Source organism: Syzygium oleosum, unplaced genomic scaffold (assembly GCF_021117445.2).
Source record: "Syzygium oleosum isolate NSW1041296 unplaced genomic scaffold, Sole_v2.1 Sole_v2.07, whole genome shotgun sequence".
Lineage (NCBI taxonomy): Eukaryota > Viridiplantae > Streptophyta > Magnoliopsida > Myrtales > Myrtaceae > Syzygium > Syzygium oleosum.
In genome coordinates this window covers 11,816,584-11,842,500 of record NW_026607491.1, presented here as the reverse complement: position 1 = coordinate 11,842,500, position 25,917 = coordinate 11,816,584, and the positions used below count along the sequence as shown (strand labels likewise).

At 43.7% G+C, this 25,917-nt stretch overlaps 3 protein-coding genes across 4 annotated transcripts in view; 2 read left to right on the top strand and 1 right to left on the bottom strand.

Annotated features, from left to right (window-relative positions):
* LOC130138568 (uncharacterized) overlaps positions 1–388 on the bottom strand; it is a 3,394-nt gene extending 3,006 nt beyond the window's left edge. For both annotated transcript variants that reach the window (XM_056312921.1, XM_056312920.1), the window contains exon 1: positions 34–388. In XM_056312921.1, the coding sequence (XP_056168896.1) occupies positions 34–328 (295 nt within the window). In that variant the 5' untranslated portion in view covers positions 329–388. The remainder of the gene's footprint in view (positions 1–33) is intronic.
* Positions 389–1,344: 956 nt separating this feature from the next.
* LOC115666826 (BTB/POZ domain-containing protein At3g56230-like) lies at positions 1,345–4,858 on the top strand. The gene is made up of 3 exons (XM_030588478.2): positions 1,345–2,898; positions 3,958–4,134; positions 4,348–4,858. The coding sequence occupies exons 1-3, from the start codon at positions 2,695–2,697 to the stop codon at positions 4,801–4,803; spliced, it is 837 nt and encodes a 278-aa protein (XP_030444338.1). The 5' UTR covers positions 1,345–2,694; the 3' UTR covers positions 4,804–4,858.
* Positions 4,859–22,769: 17,911 nt separating this feature from the next.
* Positions 22,770–25,917, top strand: LOC115685714 (WAT1-related protein At1g01070-like). Its single transcript, XM_056313379.1, has 7 exons — positions 22,770–22,834; positions 23,102–23,242; positions 23,348–23,413; positions 23,800–23,913; positions 24,301–24,782; positions 24,867–25,018; positions 25,365–25,917. The coding sequence occupies exons 1-7, from the start codon at positions 22,770–22,772 to the stop codon at positions 25,512–25,514; spliced, it is 1,170 nt and encodes a 389-aa protein (XP_056169354.1). The 3' UTR covers positions 25,515–25,917.

Sequence of the window (25,917 nt, the reverse complement as noted above, 5' to 3'; positions counted from 1 at the left end):
CACGTGAACCTCGGAAGAGAGCAGAGAAACTACCGACGGCGGAAGAAGATCCCGATCGCGGCCGGGAAAGCGCGAGAGCCGGAGCGGCCGAGCCGGAGCCAGGGTTCCGAGCACCGCCGCCGCCTCCTCCGCGGCCGGCGCGGGGGCGGCGCAGGGAGCCGGAGGACGCGAGCTCCGATCGAGGCTCGGCGAGCGAAGAGGAGGACGACGGCGGAGGAGGAGGAGGAGACTTGTGGAGAGCGTTGGTGCGATCGGACAAGGGCTTCCTCCTCCTTCCGGCGATGGCCTTGCCGCCTCTGCTCATCCGCCTCGCCATCTGAACTTCCATTGTTGCGGCTTGCTCGCCGCGTAGAGATAGAGAGAGAAAGGGAGTGGGGGGAAGGAACGCGAAGCGCGTGTGGGAGAAGACGACTTGCTGCTTCTTTTTTCGCGGCAAAATCCGGTTCCCGGGTGCTGACGTCACCGTGACCCGTCGGGTCATGGGCTTTTGTTTTCTTTCGGGTCGAGGCTTGTGGGCTTGTTGACCAGGTCGTGGCCCATCGTGGTAATTTTTACTATTCAACATCTTTTTTTTTAATCTTAGACTATACTTTTTGGTCGGTAAATAAACTAATAAGAAAACCCAAAGATGATATAAACCTTTTTTCTTCCAAATTGTGTTACGAGGCATGAATAGTAGTGAGTCAGAAGTTTTATCCTTTGGCCATAATAAGTCAAAAGTACAAAAACTAGCTTTTCGATTCTATCCAAGCTTCTATTTTTTGGAATTCTATAGCCCCGTAAACACGATAGATATTTTTACTTGTGGTTATTTCGGAAGTACTTTATTTGCATTCATTGAAATCAATTTCGCGAACGCCGATCTCATTTTGGAAAAGAAAATGGTAAGTTTTTTAATACTTGACATGAAATGATTGACTTGGATTGATGAGAAGATCCTGCTTATGAAGAGAACTTCTCACGAAAATGGACTTTCCGGGACATCTTAAGCTTATTCCCAATCTCCTTCGCATGTAAGACTCAAGTTAGCTCCATTTGGGTTTGCTCTTCGTGGCTGCGTCTGATCAAGTTATCTGAAGGCTTCATCCATCAGGCATTTCTGCAGTTGGTAGCGCATGGAATTCTCTTAGACATGGTGTCATTTGGTCTAAAGTAATAATCCTAGCATACCAACACCACTCCATTATTTTCCTGGTTGGCTGTGCTGAATAGCCTTGCGACCGAGGATAGAATCTTGAAGCGGCATATGCAGGTTTTCTCCACCGTGTTGCTCGACCTAATAATGATGTAGAAGACAGAGATTGTCCGTTTTTCAGCTGTCCTGATTTCGATTAGAGTCTGGACCGCTGTTTTGGAATCGCATCTCATTCATCGAAATCCTGGTGCCTGGAATAATGAGGTGACTCGGGCTCTACAAATCGTCCTAGAATGCCTTTACACATACCATTTGGATTGCTAGGAATCAATGTTTACATGACTCCACCTCATCTGTCGATGTTCATCTCGATTGTGCAGAGGATTAAGAGCGTTGTCCGGGGAAGGATTCCTGGTTCCATGGATACTAGGAGGCATATGTGGTCGGACAGCGACAGAACATCTTGTTCTGGACGGGACCTCTTTGAGTTGAGTAACAGGAGTTGCTTCCCTGATTCTTCCCCGATAGTTGGAGGCGCATCGCCAACACGACATACCTTAGCTTGACGAATCCACCGAGTCTGACTCTCGCGCGCTCGACTTTTTCTTCACGGCCACTAACCGTCCAACACACACGAGGAATATTCACACCGTCTCTTCCCAAGAAGCTTTTCATTATGGTCCGCGCATCATCACATACGAAACGATTCTCTTCTGTAGGGCATATCGCTGCGTCCCGCACACACTTGTCCAGTTTGAGATTCCCATGGTAGGAGAGGAGGGTCCCCTAAAACGGTGTGGTTACGGACAGACTGGCCTCTCTAAACTTTTTTTGGGTTGGTTGATTATAAAATTAGAATTCATCCAATAAAAAAACTGGACGTGTTTTGCAATATTGAATTGCACATATTCGCTGGAAATGAGGTTGGAAAGTCCCTTTCTATATTCCTACCTTTCTAATTCTTCTCATAACGAACTCATGTCCATAAGGCCTTGTTTAGGACACACTCAAAAAGACATGAGACCAACCATCTCATCTTACCATAAATTTGTCCGAAGCAGCTTGGCTTTGACACTCTTGTCCTCCGCCAAGAATTATATCAGCACATTTGAAGCTTTTCGTGAACCTAAGCGAGTCGAAAAATACTATAGAGGGTCGAATGAAAATAACTGATTCTCTTTGAATTTCTGTTTCTATCAGAAGATAATATGAAGGGTTTGTTGGAAAAGCGAGAGAATGATTAACCCATTAGAGTACTAGTTTCGCCAAAATTATATGAGAGAATGAGGAAGAAACCCTCGAGGGCAGGATGGTCAATTCCCGTTGGCCGCGAAAAATATGCCGGCCTGCCATGATTGGCAAGCAACATAAGCTTCGTCCAAACAATGGCATATATGAGGATCTGGGAAGAGAAGGAGAAGATGTGAGCTCCAATCAAACAGTGAACGGGAACCCAATTCTCTCTGATAATCTCTCTGCCTGTGCCTGGTTTTTGGGTTGAACCTCTGATAAGTTTTGAATTCTGATCAAACTGTTGAAGACAAAACAGGCAGAAGGAGATGGATTGCTCCATATGCAGTTCATACCCGGTGATCATAAGGCCGCCGAGGAACACAATCTGCGGAAGCTGCTTGGAAGGGATCAAGACCGCGTTTAGCTTGATGAGCTCTTTTGAAGGCGGTGATGATCATGAAGCAGAGACCCCCAGATTAGAAAGCAACCGCAATCCCAAGTCTCTGGTCTCTCCCACCACCAAGAGCAAGGCAAGTTTCTCTTCTTTTGTTTCTGTTTTATTTTTCCATTTGATTATGCATCTTCACATTCATGTTAATGGTTTTCCATTGAAAGAAGCAATGCAACGTAGGCAAGCTCTGGTATTTTGCTTCCATCTCCTTCTGCTTTGTTTCTACGACTTCAAATTATGCAGGATATAGCTTGGCCCTCTTGTCTTGATCCCATTGCTTCAGCAGTGATTAACTGATTAAACTAAATTTAAAAGCTGTAATTGTGGATGGAAAAGCTCAGCTATTTTCCTGTCAGGATACATAGACATAATAATCACCCTCGGGCTTAAAGTCTCTCTGTCTTTCCGCAAGTCTAAATTAGAGTTCTAATGGGTAGCATATTGTCTGGCTTCTAGTTCATTTCATTTGGAACTTATTGCAAAAGTGAAGCTTTACTTCATTCGAGGTCATTAGACTCTCTGGCAAAATGAAAAAAGATGTGGTTTAGTTATGACTCCCCACGCACGCAACAGTTGTACTCCTTTTGGCTGTAAATAGACGTGGCACGGACTAATCCATGGAGGCAGTTTTTTTTCGGAATTGAAAATTGAGCTCTCTTGACCCTACAAACCCTATGGGACTTACTTTATACTAAAGTATCTTTCATGGTTTCAAATGTTACTAAGTTATATCTTAATGAATAAAACGTCTTTTTGAACCAAAACAAAGATTAACAAATACCCTTTCAATCACATATCACAATTCAGCGGAAAAAAGGGTCAATTCGGTTTGGACTTAGTTCCAAATGTACATGCCCTATAGTCAGGCCTAGTGCCTGTCCTAATGGATTAGCCTAATATTTTGTTTGAGCCTTCTTGGAGCTGCCGAACTAGGTAGGCATGGAATTTATTAAAAGCCCGACCGTTCAACATTAAATAAATCTAAGCTATAAAAAAATGAAAATGATACATGTGGGTTTGGAAGATACTCATCAAGTTGAGATTTTGATGCCCTTCCATCAACAATAACATCTGTCTTAAGAAAGTACGATTTAGTATTCTGTTTCTGAAACTCTAATTTGATTATCTAAATCAACAGGGACTAGCAGATCTTATTGAATGGATGAAACGCACAAAGCAGGTGGAGGATGAACTCTCCCAGAAGATCTCTTTCTTGGCCGGCTCTCTCGTTTCTGCTTTCCAAGAACAAATTCACACTGACCTCAAGATTAAGCCTTCCAATGGCCCTCCAATTTCTGCTCATAGAGCCATCTTGGTAGAGTCTCTCGCTCTTTCTCTCAAAGAATCAAATATGTGTGAATTTGTTCTGCAATTTTCAAAGATGTGGTCTAAGTTCTCAACTGTAATTCTTGCCAAACTTAGGGGTTGGGGTCCTCTTATCATTTCCAAATTGACTTTTCTGTCTATATGTTAGGTTAAATCATGTATGTGTTCCCTATGCTTGACAAAAGTATTGTTCCACTCATAGGCAGCAAGATCACAAATCTTCAAGAACATGCTGGACTCGGACTCATGCAAGTCCTCACCGAGAGACACCGTGACCATCGCTGAGCTGACCCACGAAGAGCTTGAATCGCTCCTGGAGTTCCTCTACAGAGGGAGCCTTGCGCCCGAAAAAATGGACAAGCACATCTACTCATTGATGCTTGCAAGCCACAAGTACGAAATCTCGTACTTGCACAAGTCTTGCGAACAGCACATGCTCGAGAATCTGAACGTTTCCAACGCACTCGACGTCCTGGAGATCTTGGATATTTGCTCCCACCAGAAGTTGAAGGACGTTGTGTTGAGTTTCGTTGTCAAGAACATCGATGACATAGCTTTCTCCGCTAAGTATGAGGCCTTTTGCTCCAAGAACCCGCATTTGAGTGTACAGATCACGAGGGCGTCTTTGATTGATGCAAGGGATAGGAGGAGAACTTGAAATCATCGTTGAATCAAATGTAGTTGGATGGAGTTGTATTGTCCATATTCTAATCTTTCTGTGATTTTGTACTGCGATCTATTCGCATATACAGTGAATTGCGCATGTAGTACAGGAAGAGCGCGCCATGTTGGCATAAAGGAGTGTGCAAATGAAAAGACCTTCGAAAAAATCAAGTCAAACTAATAAATCAAATCAAGAGACGTCTGTGCAACGAAATGAGGAAACCGAGGACTAACTGACAACGAATCTTCTTGTTTCTTTCTATTCATACAAGGGTAAAAGTACACTATAAGTACTATAACTTGTGTACGGCGATTACTTTTGTGCCATAACTTTTTTTCGGATCACTTTGGTGCCAAGTCGGAGGAAAATAGATCACTTTAGTGACTCCGGCCAAAATTCCGGCCAAAAAGCTGACCTGGCATTTATATTAAAAAAAAAATGGTTTGACTTGTACACGTGAAAATTATGTGGCTTTTTTTCGAATTTTTTAATTTTTAGAAAAATAATAATAATTAAAAAAAAAAGGTTGCAGCAGCGGCGAGGGAGCCCTCGCTGCTGCTGCCGCCAACCCACCACCGCCGGGAAGGGCCGGCGATGGTGGGCGCAATGGGTCGGCGAGGGTCGCCGGCCCGGCCGGGGCCTGACCCTCGCCTCGCCCGGCGAAGGCGAGGCCGACCTCGCCGTCGCGACCCACGCGACGGCGAGGTCGGCTCGCCTTCGCTGGGCGAGGCGAGGGTCGCCGGGCCTCGGCCTAGGACCGGCGACCCTCGCTGGGCGAGGTGAGGGTCGCCGGGCCCCGGCCAGGGACCGGCAACCCTCGCCGATCACTGTGCCCACCACCGCCGGCCCTTCCCGGCGGTGATGGGTTGGCGGCGGTGGTGGGTTGGCAGCAGCGGCGAGGGCTCCCTCGCCGCTGTTGCAGCCCTTTATTTATTTATTTATTTATTTTTATTTATTTAATTTTTTTTAAAAAAGTACACGTCAGCGGGCTAAACGGCGTCGTTTTTGGTTTTTAATGCTAACTGGACCTCTCCGGCGAGCCGTGTCAGCGCCACATCGGATTTCCGGCGAGCCACGTCAGCATTGGCACTAAAATGATCGTTTTTCAAAAAAGTCGGCACCAAAGTGATCCGAAAAAGTTGACACATTGTTTGTAACTTCTTTAGTTAGTTGGCTGATGTTTAAGCCTTCTTGTACTGCTTTCATACCTTGTCTAGCCGTAACACCTTTGCACCTGTTGGGACACATAAAGGTGTCGCTATATGTGCGGGGTTTTTGTGTTCGGTTACCATCCCTGTAAGCATGGATTTGAAAAGTTTATACAATACTTAACTTACCAAAAAAAAAAGTGATCCGAAAAAAAGTTATGGCACCAAAGTGATCGCCGTACACAAGTTGTGATACTGCTGGTGTACTTTTGCCTTCATACAAGTATGGGGGCGACAAGTCAAGCCTGTTTGGTGTCACAGAAAGATGAGATATTTCTTATATAACAATCTTGATTTGTCCAACAATCCATCACCATTCCCCATCACCATTGAAGAGTATAAGCACCATTTCTTTTGCTCTGATGTATCCTTGGATCCCAGAAATAATTGGAACTGAAGCCTCTGTTGCTTTGTGCGATCGCGAGAGAGAGAGAGAGAGAGAGAGAGAGAGAGAGAGAGAGAGAGAGAGATGTGAGGAAGAGACTGGTGTCACAGGGAGGTGGTTCCATTTTCAGTTGTGATCACCTCGGACAGCATCACAGTAGGTATGACTACACTATTGCGGAAGCCAAGCGATCGAATAATAAAATTGACAAAACAAGAAAATAAATCGGACATCAGATTTACGTGGTTCGGTCGTAGTGATCTAAGTCTACTGGGAGAGCAGCACGGAATTCCACTATACATCAAGCAATATAACGGAGATTACAACTACACTCGAGTCACTCAACCACTCTTAGTGTTTCTGAAATCCCAATTACACTCAATAGCTCACGCAGTGTTTGGCTCCAGAATTCCTCACGAAATAATCTATCAATCTCACGAAGGAATTATACATAAATCTTACCACAAGATTTACGCTTGAACACTAATTCTTCTTGGATGTAATCCATGAACAAGAATCCACGAAAACACCCACTGTCAAGCACTCACGAACGCGGCGCTTTCTTCTTCATGCACAATAAATAGTGCTTCTTGTTCACTTGCACAGCACACCAAGCACTCGCATCAGGGTGCTTCATCCGACCAAAGGACCAAGAACTATATATATATTACCAAAGAAACAATCAGTGGCCTAATTCAATACACAAAAGAAAGTCCAGGTAAGATACGGTCAATCATTATCCAACTTGGGCTTTTCTTTTCTTTGACCTATGACTTCAATATGAATAAGGAAAGTAATCTTTTTCTTTCTTTCGTTCTTGGCCGACTTCACTACAGATATTGATTTGGGAAAATACCACCAAAAATCCTAAACTATGCCATTTGTGATAAATTTACCTTGACCATTTTTTTTTTGGGGAATGACACTAGAAGTGTCAAAAGTTATGTACGGCGTTCACTTTGGTGCCAAAAGTTTCATTTGGATCATTTAAGTGCCAAATTTTTTGAAAAACGATCACTTAAGTGTCAACTCCGGTCAGTTTGGCCGGAAATCCGACATAACATTTTTTTTATTAATTTCTGAAGCCGATGTGGCTCGCCGGAGATACAGTCAGCACGTACAGTCAGCATTTTTTATTTTAAATAATTTTTTTTCTTTTTTTTTCTTTTCTTTCTTCTCCCTTTGGTCACCGCCGGTGACCGGAGGCCGGCCGCCTGGCCTCGCTCGGACGAGGCCGCTGCCGCCCGCCACAGGCGAGGCCCGGCCGACCCTCGCCTGGGCGACGGCGGGCAAGCCCCGGCTAGGTTGGCCTCGCCTCGCATGGGCGAGGGCGAGCCCCGGCGAGGGCTCCCCTCGCTAGATCTGACGAGGCCGGCCGTCGCCCAGGCCACGGCGGGCCCGCCGGGTGTATTTTCCCTATTGATTTTGGTAGAATACCAACAAAGTCCAAGTTGGACTTTCCTTTTGCAGTGGGTGAAGACTCCAACTCACATTCGGAAAGCTAATTTCCGAAACTTGGCCTTGGATTCTTCTTTTTATTTCTAAAATTTAGATTTTCGCTTCGGACTCAAACTCGAGACATAATTTTAACAATCTCCACCTTGGCTTGACGTTTGAGTCAAGTCACAATCATTTCGTCGGAATTTCGCTATTACTCTCCCACAGCCCCAATGGGCTCAACCGCCACAGACGTCTTTCAAGTCCAAGCCTCGATTGAATTTCTCCATAACCGTGGACCTCTTCAGAACACCAATTCCGCATGCATATTTAACTGCTCCATAACGATTTTCTAGATATAACCTCCTCAACCGCAGATAAAGCAAAATCATCATTGCATTTATATCTATCAGGAAATCCAATATGCACCTTGTCAATATTAGCAGTTACAGCAACTGTTGGCTCTACATGCTCCACATCGCTACAAGCACCATATGTGTCGATTATTTCGTTAGTACTCACTACCTCAGGAGTTTCTGATTGCAACTCCACCTCAAGCTAAACACCGTTCAGATCCGTACAAACACTGCTATAATCACTCCTAGCCAGAAGTACTAGAGACTCGTCAAATGTAACTTTTCTGCTGATAACACGTAAATTTAATTCCGGGCACTACAACTTATAGCCCCCTTCACCTTGTGCATAATCTTGGAACATGCACTTTTTTGCCCTTCCGTCGACCTCACCATCACTAACTTGAACATAACATGGGCAACCAATATTCTAAGAACAGAATAATCAGCAACGTTACCTGACCACACTTCTTCGGAAGTCCGACATCTAATCGTAGTCAATGGGGATCTATTCTTTAGGTAGTTCGCCGTACTAAGCACATCCGCCATGAATCTCCTAGCCATACCAGCACTAGAGATCATTTTATGGGCCGTCTCTAGTTATATTCTGCCCATCAACTCTGCAACCTGTTGTAGTTCAATGGCACTAGTGCGGTGTCTCATTATGCCTTCCTTCATGCAGAATTCATTTAATAGCTTCGAGCAAAACTCCATACTATTGTCAGTCTGCACCTGCTCGATTGTTTTACCAGTCTCCTTTTCGATCAAAGATTTCAATTGCCTGATCCTGATAACAATATCAAACTTGTGCCTAAGCACAAACACCCAAGTCTTCCTCGAGTAGTCATCAACAATTGTTAGCATAAATTTGACATTCTTCCTCGAAGGAAATCACGACAACCTGCGAACATCCAAGTGAATTAATTCTGCAATATCCGTGGTTTCTCTGACAATCGCACTAAACTGCACTTTTCGCCATTGATTTAAGTCACAACACCTGCATACATTCAGTTCATCAGCAACATAACCACATAGCAAATTTCTTTCACTTAGAACCTTCGGGCTTTTCTCGCTAATGTGTCCCAAACGCATATACCACAATTCAGACTCTCGAACTGATACATTCAACATCTCCACAGCGAATTCCGTCACTATCTCACCTTGAAGTTCATAAAGGCCACTATGCTTGATTCCTTTCATTATCACCAAGGCACTTCGAAAAACTTTCAGAACTTCACATTCTGAAAAATACCGACACCCAGCTGAATCCAAGGCACTAAAGGAAATCGGATTTTTCTTCTTCTCTGGAACATGCATCACTCCAGTCAATGTTCACACAATACCATCATGCATTATGATTTTAATATCACCAACACCTACAACAGTGCACTCAACATTGTTCCCCAATTGCACTTTACTACAATCCGTGCACTGATAAGTAGTAAATCAGTTCATGTTTGGTGTAGCATGAAAAGAACAACCAGAATCCATAATCCATCCGCCAAACAACAAATAATCAGTGACAGACAAGACAAAATCAACACTATCCGAATTACTATATGCTATTGCTGCAATATCATCCGCAGACTCAACTCTAATCTCCTTACCCTTCTCGTTCTTTAGCTTAAGGCAATCCCTTCTAAGATGCCCCTTCTTGCCACAATTCTAACAGATAATACCACCAATCCTAGACTGACTACGTCTATTCGAGTTTATATTACTCATGCTAACACGTGTACGAGTTCTTCCTCTATTTTCACCTGCTAAAGTAGTATATATGTTCACCAGATTCTCTTCTACGGATGTCTTCACTCAGAATTAAATCTCGAACACCATCAAATTTCAAACTTGTTGACCCAGAGGAATTACTAATATCAGTAACAATAGTATTCCAACTATCAGGCAATGAGGATAATAGAATCAAAGCACGTATCTCATCTTCAAAGTCAATCTCAACCAAACTCAATTGACTAACGATCACATTGAATTCATTAATATGATCAGCAACTGACGTACCTTCCCTCATCTTCAAATTAAACAGACGTCGCATCAAATAGACCTTATTGATCACAGAAGGCTTCTCGTACATGTCCGACAGGGCTTTCATCAAACCCGCAGTGGTCTTCTCATTCAGGATGTTAAACGCGACGTTACGAACCAATGTCAGCCGAATAACACCCAAAGCTCGTCTATCCAGCAATTCCTAGTCAACTTGCTTCATCGTATCTGGCTTCTCCCCAGACAGAGGCAAGTGCAATTTCATCTGATGTAGATGATCTTCAATCTGCATCTTCAAGAAACCAAAGTCCCTCCCATCAAATCTGTCGATTTTCACTTTTTCTTCTTCCATCGCCATTGATTTGATTCAACTCAGCCAAGCCTAGCTCTGATACCAATTGTTGCGGAAGCCAATCGATCGAACAATAAAATTGACAGAACAAGAAAATAAATCGGATACCGGATTTACGTGGTTCGATCATAGTGATCTACGTCCACTGGGAGAGTAGCACGGAATTCCATTATAGATCAAACGATACAACGGAAATTACAATCATACTCGAGTCACTCAAACACTCTCGGTGTTTTCGAAGCCCCAATTACACCCAATAGCTCACGCAGTGTTTAGCACCACAATTCCTCATAAAATAATCTCTCAATCTCACGAAGAAATTACACACAAATCTTACCACAAGATTTACGCTTGAACACTAATTCTTCTTGGATGTAATTCACGAACAAGAATCCACGGAAACACCCACTGCCAAGCACTCATGAACGCGGCGCTTCCTTCTTCATGCACAATAAACAGTGCTTCTTGTTCACTTGCACGGCACACCAAGCACTCGCATTAAGGTGCTTCATCCGACCAAAAGACCAAGAACTATATATATATATATAATATTACCAAAGAAATAATCAGTGGCCGAATTCAACAAGCAAAAGAAAGTCCATGTAAGATACGGTCAATCATTATCCAACTTGGGCTTTTCCTTTCTTTGACCTGTGATATCAATATGAATCATGAAAGTAATATTTTTCTTTCTTTCATTCTTGGCCGACTTCACCACGGATATTGGTTTCCGTAGATTACCAACAAAGTCCAAGTTGGACTTTCCGTTTGCAGTGGGTGAAGACTCCAACTTACATTCGGAAAGCTAATTTCCGAAACTTGGCCTTGGATTCTTTTTTTTTATTTCTAAAATTTAGATTTTTGCTTCGGGCTCAAACTCGAGACATAATTTTAACAATTGTGAGTTGTGTTAGAGAAGTCCCACATAGGATAATTGATGTGGTATTGAGCAGTTAATATATCTTAGTTGGCTCATAACTCATTGGCTTAAGTTTTTTGCGTGAAGGTGGGTCCAATTGGATATGTTGACGGGCTAGGATTTGAGCTGCCTCTTGTCGATCTCCCCAAGTAAAGGTATCAGGCTTTCGTTGTGTACTCCCAACAAATGGTATCAGAGCCGATGGTTGATTGGTGGGCCTCCAATTTGTTCCGGTGTTTGGTCAATATCTCAACAAAGAAATCTCATGATCGACGCTTGTTTCGAGTGGAAATTTCCATCACGGTTAGTTTGGCGAGAAGTGATCATGGACAATTGGTCTGGTGATGCGAGATAGAGACCATGGGTTATGAAATCCCAAGTTAGAAGTTGATGATGGTTATTATGCATAGTTGCGGGGGCATTACAATGACTTGGAGATTCAAGTTGAGATAAGCTGATGCAGAAGAATACCTAAATTAAGGGGGAGCAAACCTAACACTAAGCTCACACGTGAGGGAGAGATTGTTGAGATACATGTGTGAATTGTGTTCGAGAAGTCCTACATCAGATAATTGATGTGGTATTGAGCAATTAATATGTCACGCCCCAACCCTCGGGAACGCTAACATCCCACTCGAGTCGTTATGTTGCGACGTCCTAGGACGCAGCGCCAACCCATACACTATACTTAAGATTAATGCATGCGAAAGCGAACTCGAACACTCTGATCAACAATCATACAAAGGAATAGTAAAGGAAACACTTAGATACACAAACAAACGAAGCTATTTTATAAACATATTATTAACCACGGAAGATACAATTTACAAGCCTACTATGAGGCCGCTTCCTAACAGATCACGCACAAACAAAAAGGAATCGGGTGGTCAGGTTAACTTAGCTTCACTATTAAAAGAGGATGGTTAAAAAGATGGAATATCCAAACCCATCGACACTACTGACCATAGCCGGGAGAAGGCTCCGGGTTAGACTCCAAGTAATCCGGATCGGAACCTGAATTATCTGGACCTGTGTTAGGATCAGTAACAACCCCAGCTAGTGGGTCGATCTCCATAGAGTCCCAAACCTCATCCCCTACTCCACCATGAGGGGGTCCATCGAAACCCCGAATCGGACCAAACAACGCTTCCCCTTCCCGAAGAAACCAAGCTAGAAAAGTATGCGGTTTCCACACCATAAAGCCCTAATCTACCCAAACAGTCATCGTATGCCTTAGATAGACCTTATTCGGTCCGACCGGATACTCAACCACCATCGTGTCCATATCCATGGGCACGCCAAAACGCATGGGAGGCCATTCATACTCGGGGATTTGAAATAATTAATAAACAACAATGAATGGCCCAACAAGGAGGACACGTACCAACAGATCGCCCTAAACCTGCAATTCTAGCAACAGTGCCCGTACCTTGTCTCATCCAACTTGTAAAACATGGCAAATGCTTCAACGAGCACATAAACAAGATCACGTGATTGCATAAACCAGAGACATAACAGTGTATAAGCAGACACAACATCGGATTAATAATCCAGACACGTATTTTAATCACTTTCGGGCACAATGCATTCACTTGTACACTTTGCACTCATAATAGTCTAGATTATTAAATGGCCACTCAGGGCCATAACCGAACCCCCGCCGTTGTCTTCCGGCATAATCGGGCATCGTCTCGCTCTGTCGCGCATGGCAACGTCTGGGATCTCCCCTCTAGAAACTGCCGGGTACCGGACGGTATTCCAAAAAGGAGCATCTGTCCGGTATCAACCGTGACACGGCATCGTCTAGAGCCCCCGCCGGGCATTGTCTAGAACCCCCGCATAGACGGTACTTTCATGACCATGCATGTATAGCAATCACTCAATGCCGATTCTTATCTTTCTTAATTAGCCAATGCAGAGTGTTTATGGTGTACATTTCTCAACGTATAATGATGTCATGAAACGTATTTATTTCCAAACACCGATAGCATTATCTAGCCAACAAATCAACCCAATCAGCCATCAAATAAACCAAATCAGGCATTAAACTAACGCATGATCAGCCATGCACAACACCAAAATTAGCTAACAGGTAATCCAAATCTAAATCAGCCAATAACTAATCAAGATCAACCAATGACTAATCCACCTATCATGCACCCCAATCAGTCCACAAATCAGCCAGTAATCAGTCCACAAGTCAGCTATTAATCACATCCATTAGTCATTTATCATCCTAGTCAAAGTTTAGGAAGTAACTTACTAATAAACCTAAGCAAATGCCAAGCAAAATGGGTAGCAAGCAACCCCGGCATTGCATTAGCTCCGACGAGCGGTGAACGTCGGCGATGCACGGCGTTGGATGGCGTCGGCTGGAAGGTCATAGCTATGGTGGCGGTGGTGTGGTGGTGTGGTCAGCTGTATGAAGCGAACGGAAGGGAGAGAGGGAGAGAAAATGGTGTTGGTGACGGCGGCGGTGATGGCGGCGAGCGGCGGTGCTCACGGCGGTGATGATCCATCGCCGCAGTTGGTGGCGGTGGTTGGCGGTGAGGGTCACGGCTAGTGGTGGGGGTGGTGGTTGGCCGAAAGTGAGAGGGAGAGAGAGGATGAGAGTTCTCCAAGAGCAAGAAAGAGAGAGAGAGAGAGAGGCCTATCAATCACAATCAAGAAATGGATGGTCAAGATTCAATCTTGACCCACAAGCAAAGATCTAAGGGCCACAGTTGAATCTTCCAAGATAAGCTTTAATAAAATAATTAAGACCAAAAATGTAAATAACAAAGATAATAGGGATAAAACTGTCCAATATGGCCGGCTACCTAAAGGAGGGTGTAAAAGACCAAAATGAATTAGATTCCAAGAATCAAAGGAATCCAAAATAATTCAGGGGTAAAAAGGTCTTTTCTAACTTCCGATTCGAATTTCACTTTTCCAACAATTTCCGAGTGAACCGACAAATAGATGAGCTCAATGAGGCGACGTCCAATAGATTAGCTGTGGAACTCTTGAAAGTTCGGTACTCAATTTCAGATTTTAATTCATGACCAAAATCGATCAATTGCGACTTTAGTGTATCTCAAACTATCGGGGCGGCTTTTAGGAGTTACGAGTATTTGACCCGTGGTTGACTCAATATCAAACCACGTCTAAGCTTACTCAAGCCATGAGTGACCTCGATTGTCATGTAATCGTAAGGGGTCAATTGTCCGTTTCGAAGAACACGATTATTAGGAATTGGTTTAAGGTCGTTCGAGATCGTTAGGGTAACCGTGCGGAATCACCCGCAACCCGATCCTATACTATTGTCGAATCAATCCATAACCATTCCCGGATCGGCTTGAAATGGCTTATGAGGATCCCTCAACAATCCTTATGGTCGAATTGTCCACCCATGATCGAGTTCTCAGGTCGTGCGTACTTAATTTCTCGATAGCCTTTTCCTAAAGGTTAGTCCTCTCATGAGTTATCAATTCAGAGTGAGATTTAACTAATAGTGCAACGATGACATAATCATTTCTTATATCTTGAAAAGGGTTTAATTTCAAAATGTCACAACTCTTCTCCCCTTACAGAAATTTCGTCCTCGAAATTTACAAACAACCAAACTACTCAAACAAATGGGGGTGCTGACGCCTCATCACTTCTTCGCTTTTTCACGTGGCTCCTTCTGTTCCGTGATGTTGCCAAACCACCTTAACCAACATGATCGTCTTGTTTCGCAAAACATGTTCCTTTATGTTCTCTATCCGTACTGATCTCTTCATGTACGATACCCTATCGTCCATGTCTATTTCTTCATAATTCAGCACGTGAGTCGAATCAGGTTCATATTTCCTTAGCATGGACACGTGAAAGACGTTGTGAACTTGAGCCAAATTCGGCAGAAAGGCTAAGCGATAAGCCAAGATTCCAATTCTCTCCAAAATCTCAAACGGTCCAACATATCTTGGGCTTAGCTTTCCTTTCTTGCCGAATCGAGACGTTTCTTGCAAAGGTGACACTTTGAGGAAGACGTGATCACCTACTTGGAATTCCAAAGGTCTTCGTCGTTTGTCTGCGTAGTTCTTCTGACGGCTTTGGGCTGTCTTAAGTCTTTCTTTGATGACCTTAAATGCCTCAACTGACTGTTGTACTAACTCTGGACCCGTAATTCTCCTTTCACCAACCTCGTCCCAGCATACCGGAGTTTTGCTGGCTCTACCATACAATACTTCAAATGGCGCCATCCTAATGCTCCGTTGATAGCTATTGTTATAAGTAAACTCAACGAGATGCAGTTGTTCCTCCCAACTGCCTTTGAAATCCAAAACGCAAGCTCGCAGCATATTCTCAAGAGTTTGAATCGTTCTCTCGGATTGACCATCCGTTTGCGGATGATAAGCTGTGCTAAATTGTAGCTTCGTTCCCATGGCACCTCGAAGGCTTTTCCAAAATGTAGCGGTGAACTTGGGATTACGATCCAAAGTGATCGTCACCGGCACTCCATGCAAGCGAACAATATAGCGCATGTATAATTCCGCATATCTGTCCATGGCGAAGTCCTTTGGTACGACAATGAAATGAGTAGACTTAGTCAGTCTATCCACAACGACCCAAATAGAGTCATTACCTCTAAGACTCCTTGGTAGACCATCACGAAATCCATTGTGATGTGTTCTCATTTCCATCCTAGGATCTCGAGTGGTCGTAGCAATCCACTTGGTTTGCAATGTTGTGCTTTCACTTAATGGCATATTAAGCACTTGGCTACGTGTTTGGTTACATCCACCTTCATTCCGTTTCACCAATAATACTGACATAGATTCTGGTACATCTTGGTACTACCTGGATGGATGCTATAATTGCTGTAATGTGCTTCCGACAGAATCTCTTCCTTGAGTTCCACATTGTCAGGTACGAATAATCATCCACGAAACCTCAACGTTCCATCCTCAGTCACTTGGAAGTTAGGCTTTCTCTTATATGCCTTTCCTTGCAGAATTTTCTGAATAGCAGGGTCCGTTGATTGGAATGCTTTAATCTTAGCCTAGACTTCGAGCTTGATCCTCAAAGTAGCCAACAGACTCGAGAGGTGACCTACCTCCAACTTAAAATCCGAATCTCGTACTCCCTCGAGTAGAGTCTATTCCTTAATCATCATTTGCGCGATGCTCGACTTTAGACTAAATGCATCCACTACCTTATTAGCCTTTACAGGGTGATACAGGATGTCGCAGTCGTAATCTTTGAGAGGCTTTATCCATCGGCGCTGTCTCATGTTCAGCTCCTTTTGAGAAAATAGGTACTTCAAACTCTGATGATTTGTGTAAATCTGAAACTTTCCCCTACACGAGTAGTGACTCCAAATCTTTAGGGCAAAGATGATGGTCGCTATCTCCAAATCGTGAATCGGGTAGTTTAGCTCATGAGGTATCAACTGTCACGATACGTATGCAACCACTCTTCCAAGTTGCATTAAAACGCATCCTAAACCCTTAAGCGATGCATCACTGTAAATCTCATATCCTCCAGGACCAAATGGTATCGTTAACACTGGGGCTGTAGTCAACTTATGCTTGAGTTCTTGGAAACTCCTCTCGCACTTATCCGTTCATTCAAACCTTGTTTCCTTCTTCAGTAGGCGCATCAAAGGAGTAGCCATTACGGAGAACCTTTCCACGAATCGTCTATAGTAGCCTGCCAAGCCTAAGAAGCTTCGAACATCGGTCACTGATGTCAGTCTTGACCAATTTATGACTGCCTCAATATTGGTCGGATCCACTAAGATTCCATCCCTAGACATCATATGATCAAGTAACGCTACTCGATTGAGTCAAAACTCGCACTTACTAAACTTGGCGAAAAGTGCGTGTTCTCTTAAGATTAGTAAAACCATCCTCAAATATTGCTCATGCTCCTCGGGGCTCTTCGAGTATACCAAAATGTCTTCGATGAATATGATGATGAACTGATCAAAAAACTTCTTGAATACCCGATTCATCAAATTCATAAAAGCAGTTGGGGCATTAGTCAATCCAAATGGCATCACGGTAAACTCGTAATGCCCATATCGCGTATGAAATGCTATTTTCAATATACCCTCCTTCTTGATCCTCAACTGATGATAGCCCGTCCTCAGGTCTATCTTGAAGAATACCGAAGGCCCTTGCAGTTGATCGAACAAGTCATCTATTCTTGGTAACATATACTTGCTCTTGACGGTCATTTGGTTCAACTACCGATAGTTGATGCACAAACACAACGAACCATCCTTCTTCCTTACGAACAACACTTGTGCTCCCCACGGTGACTCACTAGGACGAATGAACCCCTTATCCAGCAATTTTTGCATCTGCACCTTTAACTCCTTTAACTCGGACAATGCCATTCTGGAGCGCACTCGAGAGATTGGCTCCGTCCCAGGGGCCAACTTAATCACAAATTCCACTTCTCTCTTAGGTGGTAATCCCGGCAATTCCTGAGGAAAGACATCGGGAAAATTACGCACCTCGGCTATGTCCTCTAGCCTTGGTTCCTCAACCAACGAATCAACCACAGTCGCCAGGTAACCTTGGCATCCTTCATCTAACAGCTTAGTCACCTCTAGTGACGAAATACAAGGGATCGAGGTTCTTCCTCTGTTTCCCACAAACTCGTATCTAGAATGACCAATTGGATTATCCTGCTACTACAGTCCATCACAGCTCTCTGCTTCACAAGCCAATCCATCCCAATGATAACATCAAAGTCGTATATCGCCAAAACTACTAAATCTATCACTTCCTCCCTACCATCGACAACTATCTTACAACCTGAACATCCTACTGAAATTAACACTTCATCTTTTAGAGGGGCGATAACATGTAGAATTACTTTTAACAGTTTCGGTTTAATCCCAGTTAACTTAACAAACTATTTCGACACAAACGAATGCGAAGCCCCCAGATTAAATAAAGCGTAGGCAGCATGATCACATAAAGAGACCGTACCTGTGATCACCCCGATGCATCATCTGCTTCCTTCCTTGCCATAGCATACACCCTTCCTTGTGCCTGAGGTCGGTTCAGGTTATTCTGCGGTGCGGTTCCAGCTTGTTGTCCCACTCGAGGTTGTTGCGGTTGCATTGGCGGCCTAGCTAATCGGTTCAGGCAGTCTTTCACTTGATGACCATGTTGGCCACATCCATAGCAAGCTCCAGTCCTACCTGGGCAAGAGTCATTCCCGTACCTTCTTCCATAAGATCGAAACATAGCATTAGAGAAGCATAATGGCTTTCCGATATTCTTTCTGACAGGAGGGACAAAACCCCTATTCCCTGCCATCGGCTTCTTCCCGAATCGATGGTTATTACTAACCGGCGCTTACCGCGATCCAGATGCGGCAGCTCTATCAGTCATGTCCCTCTCAATCAGTTAAGCCCTTTCATACAGCTCATTGCAGTCCTTAAGGTTCAGGGGCACCAACTGACTTTAAATCTCCGGTTTCAGATCATCCCGGAATCTTCTTGCCCTATCCACTGGGTCCTCGATCATTTTTGGTGCGTACTTCGACAACCTTGCGAACTCAGCCTCATACTGATCGACCGACAACTGATTCTGGCGAAGTCGTAGAAATTATGCCATCTTCTGTTCTTGAGCACATTCTGAAAAGTACTTTCCATTGAAGACTTCAACAAAGGCACCTTAGTTTGGAACCGTGCCTTCCGGAAAGATCCTTCCTCGGGTGGCCTCCCACCAGTCACTAGCGTTACCCTACAATTGGTACACAACCAGTACTACCTTATCCTCCTCTGAGCACCTCAGAAGTACAAAAGCTTTCTCCAGCTCTTTGACCCAAAGGGTTGCAGCTTCAGGATCACCCTTTCTGTTGAACTTAGATGACTTTAGCTTTAGAAACTGTTTCATCAGTAGGTGCATTTGACGTTCCCCATTTCATGCTCCGGATTATCAATAGTTGCGGCGACAGTAGCCTCAGCAGTAGCGGCAGTAGCCTCAGCAGCAGCAGCAATAGCAACAGCTCGTTCTTGAGCCTGCTGTCCCATCAAATCTCCAATCGCCTTAAGGGCTCTTAAGACTCCATCCACTCGAGGGTCCTCCGTTGCTCTTGCTTGTGAGTTAAACTGGCCTCTGGTCCCCATTCCTCGGTTGCTCATCCTTACAGAATACTCACAAAACACTTAAACCTGCTATAATTCCATCAAGGAATTAGAGACCTAAATCGCCTGCTCAAGCTAAACAATCCTAAGCAGCGAAGCACAGCAAACGATCACAGAGCAGGCATCACAAGCCTAAAACTAGCAGAACCTTAGCTCTCACCATTCCCAACACAAAGTCGGAATTGAGAACAATATTAGGGAACCATCCAGCAATCACAAGCAATCAATCACAAGACAGGTAGAGCACGTCTATACTTGCGATCAACGAAGGTCTTCCTAACTAATTATCCTAACACCCATCGCTCCTTATCACTCCAGGTATTGACCAAACTTGGATCGAGTTGACCTTGCTCTGATATCAATTAAACGGAGATGTCATGCCCCGACCCTCGGGAACGCTAACATCCCACTCGACGTCCCAGGACGCGGCGCCGACCCATATACTATACTTACAATTAAATGCATGCGGAAGCGAACTCGAACACTCCGATCAAAAATCATACAAAGGAATATTAAAGGAAACACTTAGATACACAAACAAACGAAGCTATTTTATAAACACATTGTTAACCACGGAAGATACAATTTACAAGCCTACTACGAGATCGCTTCCTAACGGACCACACACAAACAAAAATGAATCGGGTGGTCGGGTTAACTTAGCTTCATTATCAAAAGAGGACAGTTAAAAAGATGGGATATCTAAACCCATCGACACTGCTGACCATAGACGGGAGGAGGCTCCGGGTCAGACTCCAAGTAATTCGAATCGAAACCCGAATCGTCTGGACCGGTGTCAGGATCAGTAATAGCCCCATCGGCAAATCGATCCCCATAGGGTCCCAAACCTCATCTCCTACTCCACCATGAGGGGTCCATCGAAACCCCGAATCGGACCAACCAACGCTTCCCCTTCCCGAAGAAACAAAGCTAGGAAAGTATGCAGTTTCCACACCACAAAGCCTTCATCTACCCAAACAGTCGTCGTATGCCTCGGATAGACCCTATCCGGCCCGAATGGATACTCAACTACCATTGTGTCCATATCCATAGGCACACCAAAACGCATGGGATGGCCGTTCATACTCGGGGGTCTGAAATGGTTAATAAACAACAATGTGATAAAACTCAATAAGTAAACTCCTTAAGCCTTACTTAGGAGGACACGTACTAACGGATCGCCCTAAACCTGTAATTCTAGCAACAGTGCCTTTACCTTGCCTCATCCAACCTGTAGAACATGGCAAACACTCCAACTAGCACATAAACAAGATTACGTGATTGCATAAACCAGAGGCTTAATAGTGTATAAGCAGACACAACATCAGATTAATAATCCAGACAAGTATTTTCATCACTTTCAGGCACAATGCATTCACCCGTGCACTTTGCACTCATAATAGTCCATATTATTAAATGGCTACTCAGGGCCACAACCGAGCCCCTGCCGGTGTCTTCCGGCATAATCGGGCATCGTCCTGCTTCGTCGGGCACGGCAACGTCTGGGATCTCCCCCTCAGAAATTGTCGGGTACCAGACGGCATTCCAAAAAAGAGCATCGGTCCGGTATCAATCGCGACACGGCATCGTCTAGAACCCCCGCCTAGACGGCATCCGAACCCCCGCTGGACATTGTCTAGAACCCCCACCGAACATCATCTAGAACCCCCGCCTAGACGGTACTTTCATGACCATGCACGCATAACAATCACTCACGCATAACAATCACTCAATGCCGATTCTTATCTTTCTTAATTAGCCAATACATAGTGTTTATGACGTACATTTCTCTACGTACAATGATGTCATGAAACACATTTATTTCCAAACACCGATAGCATTATCTAACCAACAAATCAACCCAATCAGCCATTAAATAAACCAAATTAGCCATTAAACTAACGCATGATCAGCCATGCACAACACCGAAATTAGCTAACAGATAATTCAAATCTAAATTAGCCATTAACTAATCAAGATCAACCAATGACTAATCCACCTATCATGCACCCTAATCAGTCCACAAATTAGCCACTAATCACATCCATTAGTCATCTATCATCCTAGTCAAGGTATAGGAAGCAACTTACTAATAAACCTAAGCAAATGCCAAGCAAACTGGGCAGCAAGCAGCCTCGGCGGTGCAACAGCTCCGGTGAGCGGCGGACGGCAGTGACGCACGGCGCTGGACGGCGTCGGTTGGAAGGTCAGCAGCTACGGTGGCGGTGGTGTGGTTGGCTATACGAAGCGAACGAACGAGGGAGAGGGAGAGAAAATGGTGTTGGTGACGGCGGCGAGTGGCGGTGTTCACGGCGGCTGGACGGCGGCGACGGCTGGCCACGGCAGTGACGGCGAAGGTGGCGGTGGTTGGCATTGAGGGTCACGGCTGGTGGTGTTGGTGGTCGGCCGAAAGTGAAAGGGAGAGAGACCATGAGAGTTATCCGAGAGAGAGAGAGAGAGAGAGAGAGAGAGAGAGAGAGAGAGGTCTATCAATCACAATCAATAAATGGATGGTCAAGATTCAATCTTGACCCACAACCCAAAATCTAAGGGCCACAATTGAATCTTCCAAGATAAGCTTTAATAAAATAACTAAGGGTAAAAATGTAAATAACAAAAGATAATAGCGATAAAACTGTCCAATATGGCCAGCCACTTAAAGAAGGGTGTAAAAGACCGAATTGCCCTTCCAAGAATCAAAAGAATTCAAAATAACTCAGGGGTGAAAAGGTCTTTTCTAACTTACGATTCGAATTTCACTTTTCCAACAATTTCCGAGCGAACTGACAAATAGATGAGCTTAATGAGGCGACATCCAATAGATTAGCCGTGGAACCCTTGAAAGTTCGGTACCCAATTTCAGATTCTAATTCATGACCAAAATCGATCAATTGTGACTTTAGTGTATCTCAAACTAACGAACGACTTTTAGGAGTTACGTGTATTCGACCCGTGGTTGACTCAATAACAAACCACGTCTAAGCTTACTCAAGCCATGGGTGACCTCGGTTGTCATGTAATTGTAAGGGGTCAATTGTCCATTTCGAAGAACACGATCATTAGGAATTGGTTTAAGGTCATTCGAGATCGTTAGGGTAACCGTGCGGAATCACCCGCAACCCGATCCTATACTATTGTCGAATCGATCCATAACCATTCCTGGATCGGCTTGAAATGGCTTATGAGGATCCCTCAACAATCCTTATGGTCGAATTGTCTACCCATGATCTACTTCTCAGGTCGTGCGTACTTAATTTCTTGATAGCCTTTCCCTAAAGATTAGTCCTCTCATGAGTGATCAATTCAGAGTGAGATTTAACTAATAGTGTATCAATAACATAATCATTTCTTATATCCCGAAAAGGGTTGAATTTCAAAATGTCACATAATATATCCTAGTTGACTCATAACTCATTGGCTTAAGCTTTTTGAGTGAAGATGGGTTCAACTGGATATGTTGACGGACTCGAACTTGAGTTCCTTCTTGGCAATCTCCCCAGGTGAAGGTATCGGGCTTCTGCTGCGCATTCTCAACACACATTGTTCAAAGCGGCCAACTCGAGAGGGATGAGCTACCATGTTTTCCTCGTCTATGCTTATGCCATTGCTTCTCTTCTTCACCTCCCTGCTCCTTTCTTCTCTCTCAAGTATGTTTCTCTCTCTCTCTCTCTCTCTCTGTACATGTCTACATACGAGAAGATCATGATGATTCATGGTGAAGACTTGGCTGATTCTGTTGTGTGCCTTTGCAGATCAGGAGTGCTTCCTCCTCTCAGGTTGGCCATACTTGCCAAAATCGGCTTTCTTGGGCTCATTGGGTATGCACAGTTCCATAACCTTACTCAGGCCTAATCATAGTGCAAATCTTTTTTCTTTTGTCTTTTAATAAGTCAAAATCGTGCAGTTGCGGGTGAGCCGCGATTAGAGCAGACAATATCTTTCTGGCAGTAGACCTGGGTGGTGCTTACAATGTTATTGCCTGGAATATCGTGCATCAGATATGTCTCCGATTGGACATCACCCGTGTGTGTGCTGTTACTTCCACTAGATTAGTGTGAATTTGTTCTTAAAATTGTAGACTGAACCAAGAAAAGGGTGGAGCCCGATTCTTGAAATTGTTTGGATTGGTTGTACAGCTTCTCTTTCATCTCTTATTATTCTTTTGTTGTGATTTTTCCTTATTCTCTTTTTAATGCCAGAGCAGGGGCTTTTCACAGATTTTGGGCTATGCTGAAATCAGCATGAGTTCTCCAACTCTGGGTTCAGCCATCAGCAATCTCACTCCTGCTCTCACTTTCATACTTGCCATCCTTTTCAGGTCCAAAAAAGTTCCTTTTCCCATCCTAGTATTTTTCCTTGTAAATTGACCGTGTTCTGGTTCTTCGTCATGATTCTCCTGATTTTGTGATCTCATGACTGTTTATTTTGTCTTTCCACAAGTTTATGTTGTTGATTGTCTCTATATCTTGCAAATCCTGATTACACCTTGTTAACGATTGATGTTGGACGACTAGGGCATGTGGCAAGAGTCACTGGTTGTTTGTTAATGCTGTTCTGATGTAATTTACGTAGTAATGCTGACTTGTTGGACAAAGTGTTAATAGTTCTATAAAACAGTCAATTGCCTAAAGGCTAAAGCTAGGGCTTGTTTAACCGAGTTCACGTCTTTCCATCCAATTTTTGTTTGTTTTTCTTGTCTAAAAAGGAATGAGAAGGTGTCACTGAGCAGAAGAAGCAGTCAGGCTAAGATCATTGGGACTGTAATGTCGATTTCTGGTGCATCGGTCATCACTCTCTATAAAGGCCTTCCGATCATTTTCAATTCGAAACCTTCTCTCTCACTTTATCCACTTGAGCACTCATCAAACTCAAACTGGGTCGTTGGGGGGATTCTCCTCACTGCTGAATATATTTTGGTCACTTTGTGGTACATTCTTCTGGTATACTATACCTATTTTCATTTTGTTTTGCAGGTGCTACATTTAGAACTTGACTTGAAAATGATGGGAGATCCGACACATGATCGTGCAGAAACAAATAATGAAGGAGTATCCGGCAGAAATGACCGTAATCTTCTTTTACAATGGGGTCATGAGCTTCCTGACCGCCATTGTTTGTTTAGTAATGGAATACGATATGAATGCTTGGAGAGTGCAGGGTATAGGACTGGCCTCTGTAATATGCTCGGTGAGGAAACAATCAAACAATCACATTTGATTAATAGAAGTCGGGTGCAATGCTTACTTTCCCTCCTCTTTGCTTTGCTTTTAGGGCCTTTTTGGACAATGCTTAAACAACATCGTTCACACATGGGCAATCCGGTTGAAAGGCCCTTTCTATGTCGTGATGTTCAAGCCATTGTCGATTCCTATGGCTGTCGCCATGGGTATCTTCTTTCTTGGCGACACACTTTATCTCAGAAGGTAAGGTAAATCACGAATACATTGAGGGCTACACTATGTTGAATGATAAGAAATTGATTAAACGTCCATCACACTTCATCCATGTGATGATCAATCAACGTGGCTTAGATGTGCTGCACAGATAATTTGCAAAACCAATCACCATAAGATAACATGCACTTTCCGCAGAACTCATGACAGACAAAAATTACCGCCCCCAGTCTTTCCATTTGCCATGCGTATAAAGAGCATTATTGGTTTTCATCGATGCACTAAGTTCTGTACTGTATGAAAAGATAAGCTAATTACATTCTTGTACTATGTACTTCTTGAATGACATTTGCTTTTGTCTGCTGCAAATCCGCAGTCTTATAGGAGCGACCATACTGTCATCGGGTTCTATATTGTAATGTGGGGGAAGGGGAAATATGAAATGGTTGAGGAGTCTGCAGAGATTCGATTGGAATCACCATCCTTTCAAAAAGTCCCTCTACTTCGAGAAAGTTCAGACAAATGAATAGTAGAACAAATATCCAAGGATGGATTGAAGATAGGTGCTGCTTGGAAACTTTGTGAAAGTTTTTTTCTCAACCTCGATAAGCCTGCACAAATAGGTGTCAGTGCCATATCTATCATTGATCTGAGTCCAAAGGAATCAGATTGTGAATGCCCATCGATCCCAAAAACCGGATTGCTTGTTCAAACCATCGAGAGGTGTGGATGAAGGTCATCACTCCAAGCACAAAACCCAGCTATGACATGCGAGAATATTAAGTCTCTTGCTTCCAATACAGTCCATTGTTATCTGTACAAAGTCTCTAGTCAGTAGTTACAGAAATATGTGGCATTTTATTTGAATGAATCTGCTATAAATGTATATCAAGGTGAAAAAAGGACGATGATGATAAACGTTATTTTTT

Coding starts and splice junctions, on each gene's coding strand:
- LOC115666826 (XM_030588478.2), top strand. CDS start 2,695: ATGGATTGCTCCATATGCAGTTCATACCCGGTGATCATAAGGCCGCCG. Junction 2,899..3,957: donor CTCCCACCACCAAGAGCAAG/GCAAGTTTCTCT, acceptor CTAAATCAACAG/GGACTAGCAGATCTTATTGA. Junction 4,135..4,347: donor CTGCTCATAGAGCCATCTTG/GTAGAGTCTCTC, acceptor TTCCACTCATAG/GCAGCAAGATCACAAATCTT.
- LOC115685714 (XM_056313379.1), top strand. CDS start 22,770: ATGGCTTATGAGGATCCCTCAACAATCCTTATGGTCGAATTGTCTACC. Junction 23,414..23,799: donor GGCTTTCTTGGGCTCATTGG/GTATGCACAGTT, acceptor ATGCCAGAGCAG/GGGCTTTTCACAGATTTTGG. Junction 25,019..25,364: donor GACACACTTTATCTCAGAAG/GTAAGGTAAATC, acceptor GCAAATCCGCAG/TCTTATAGGAGCGACCATAC.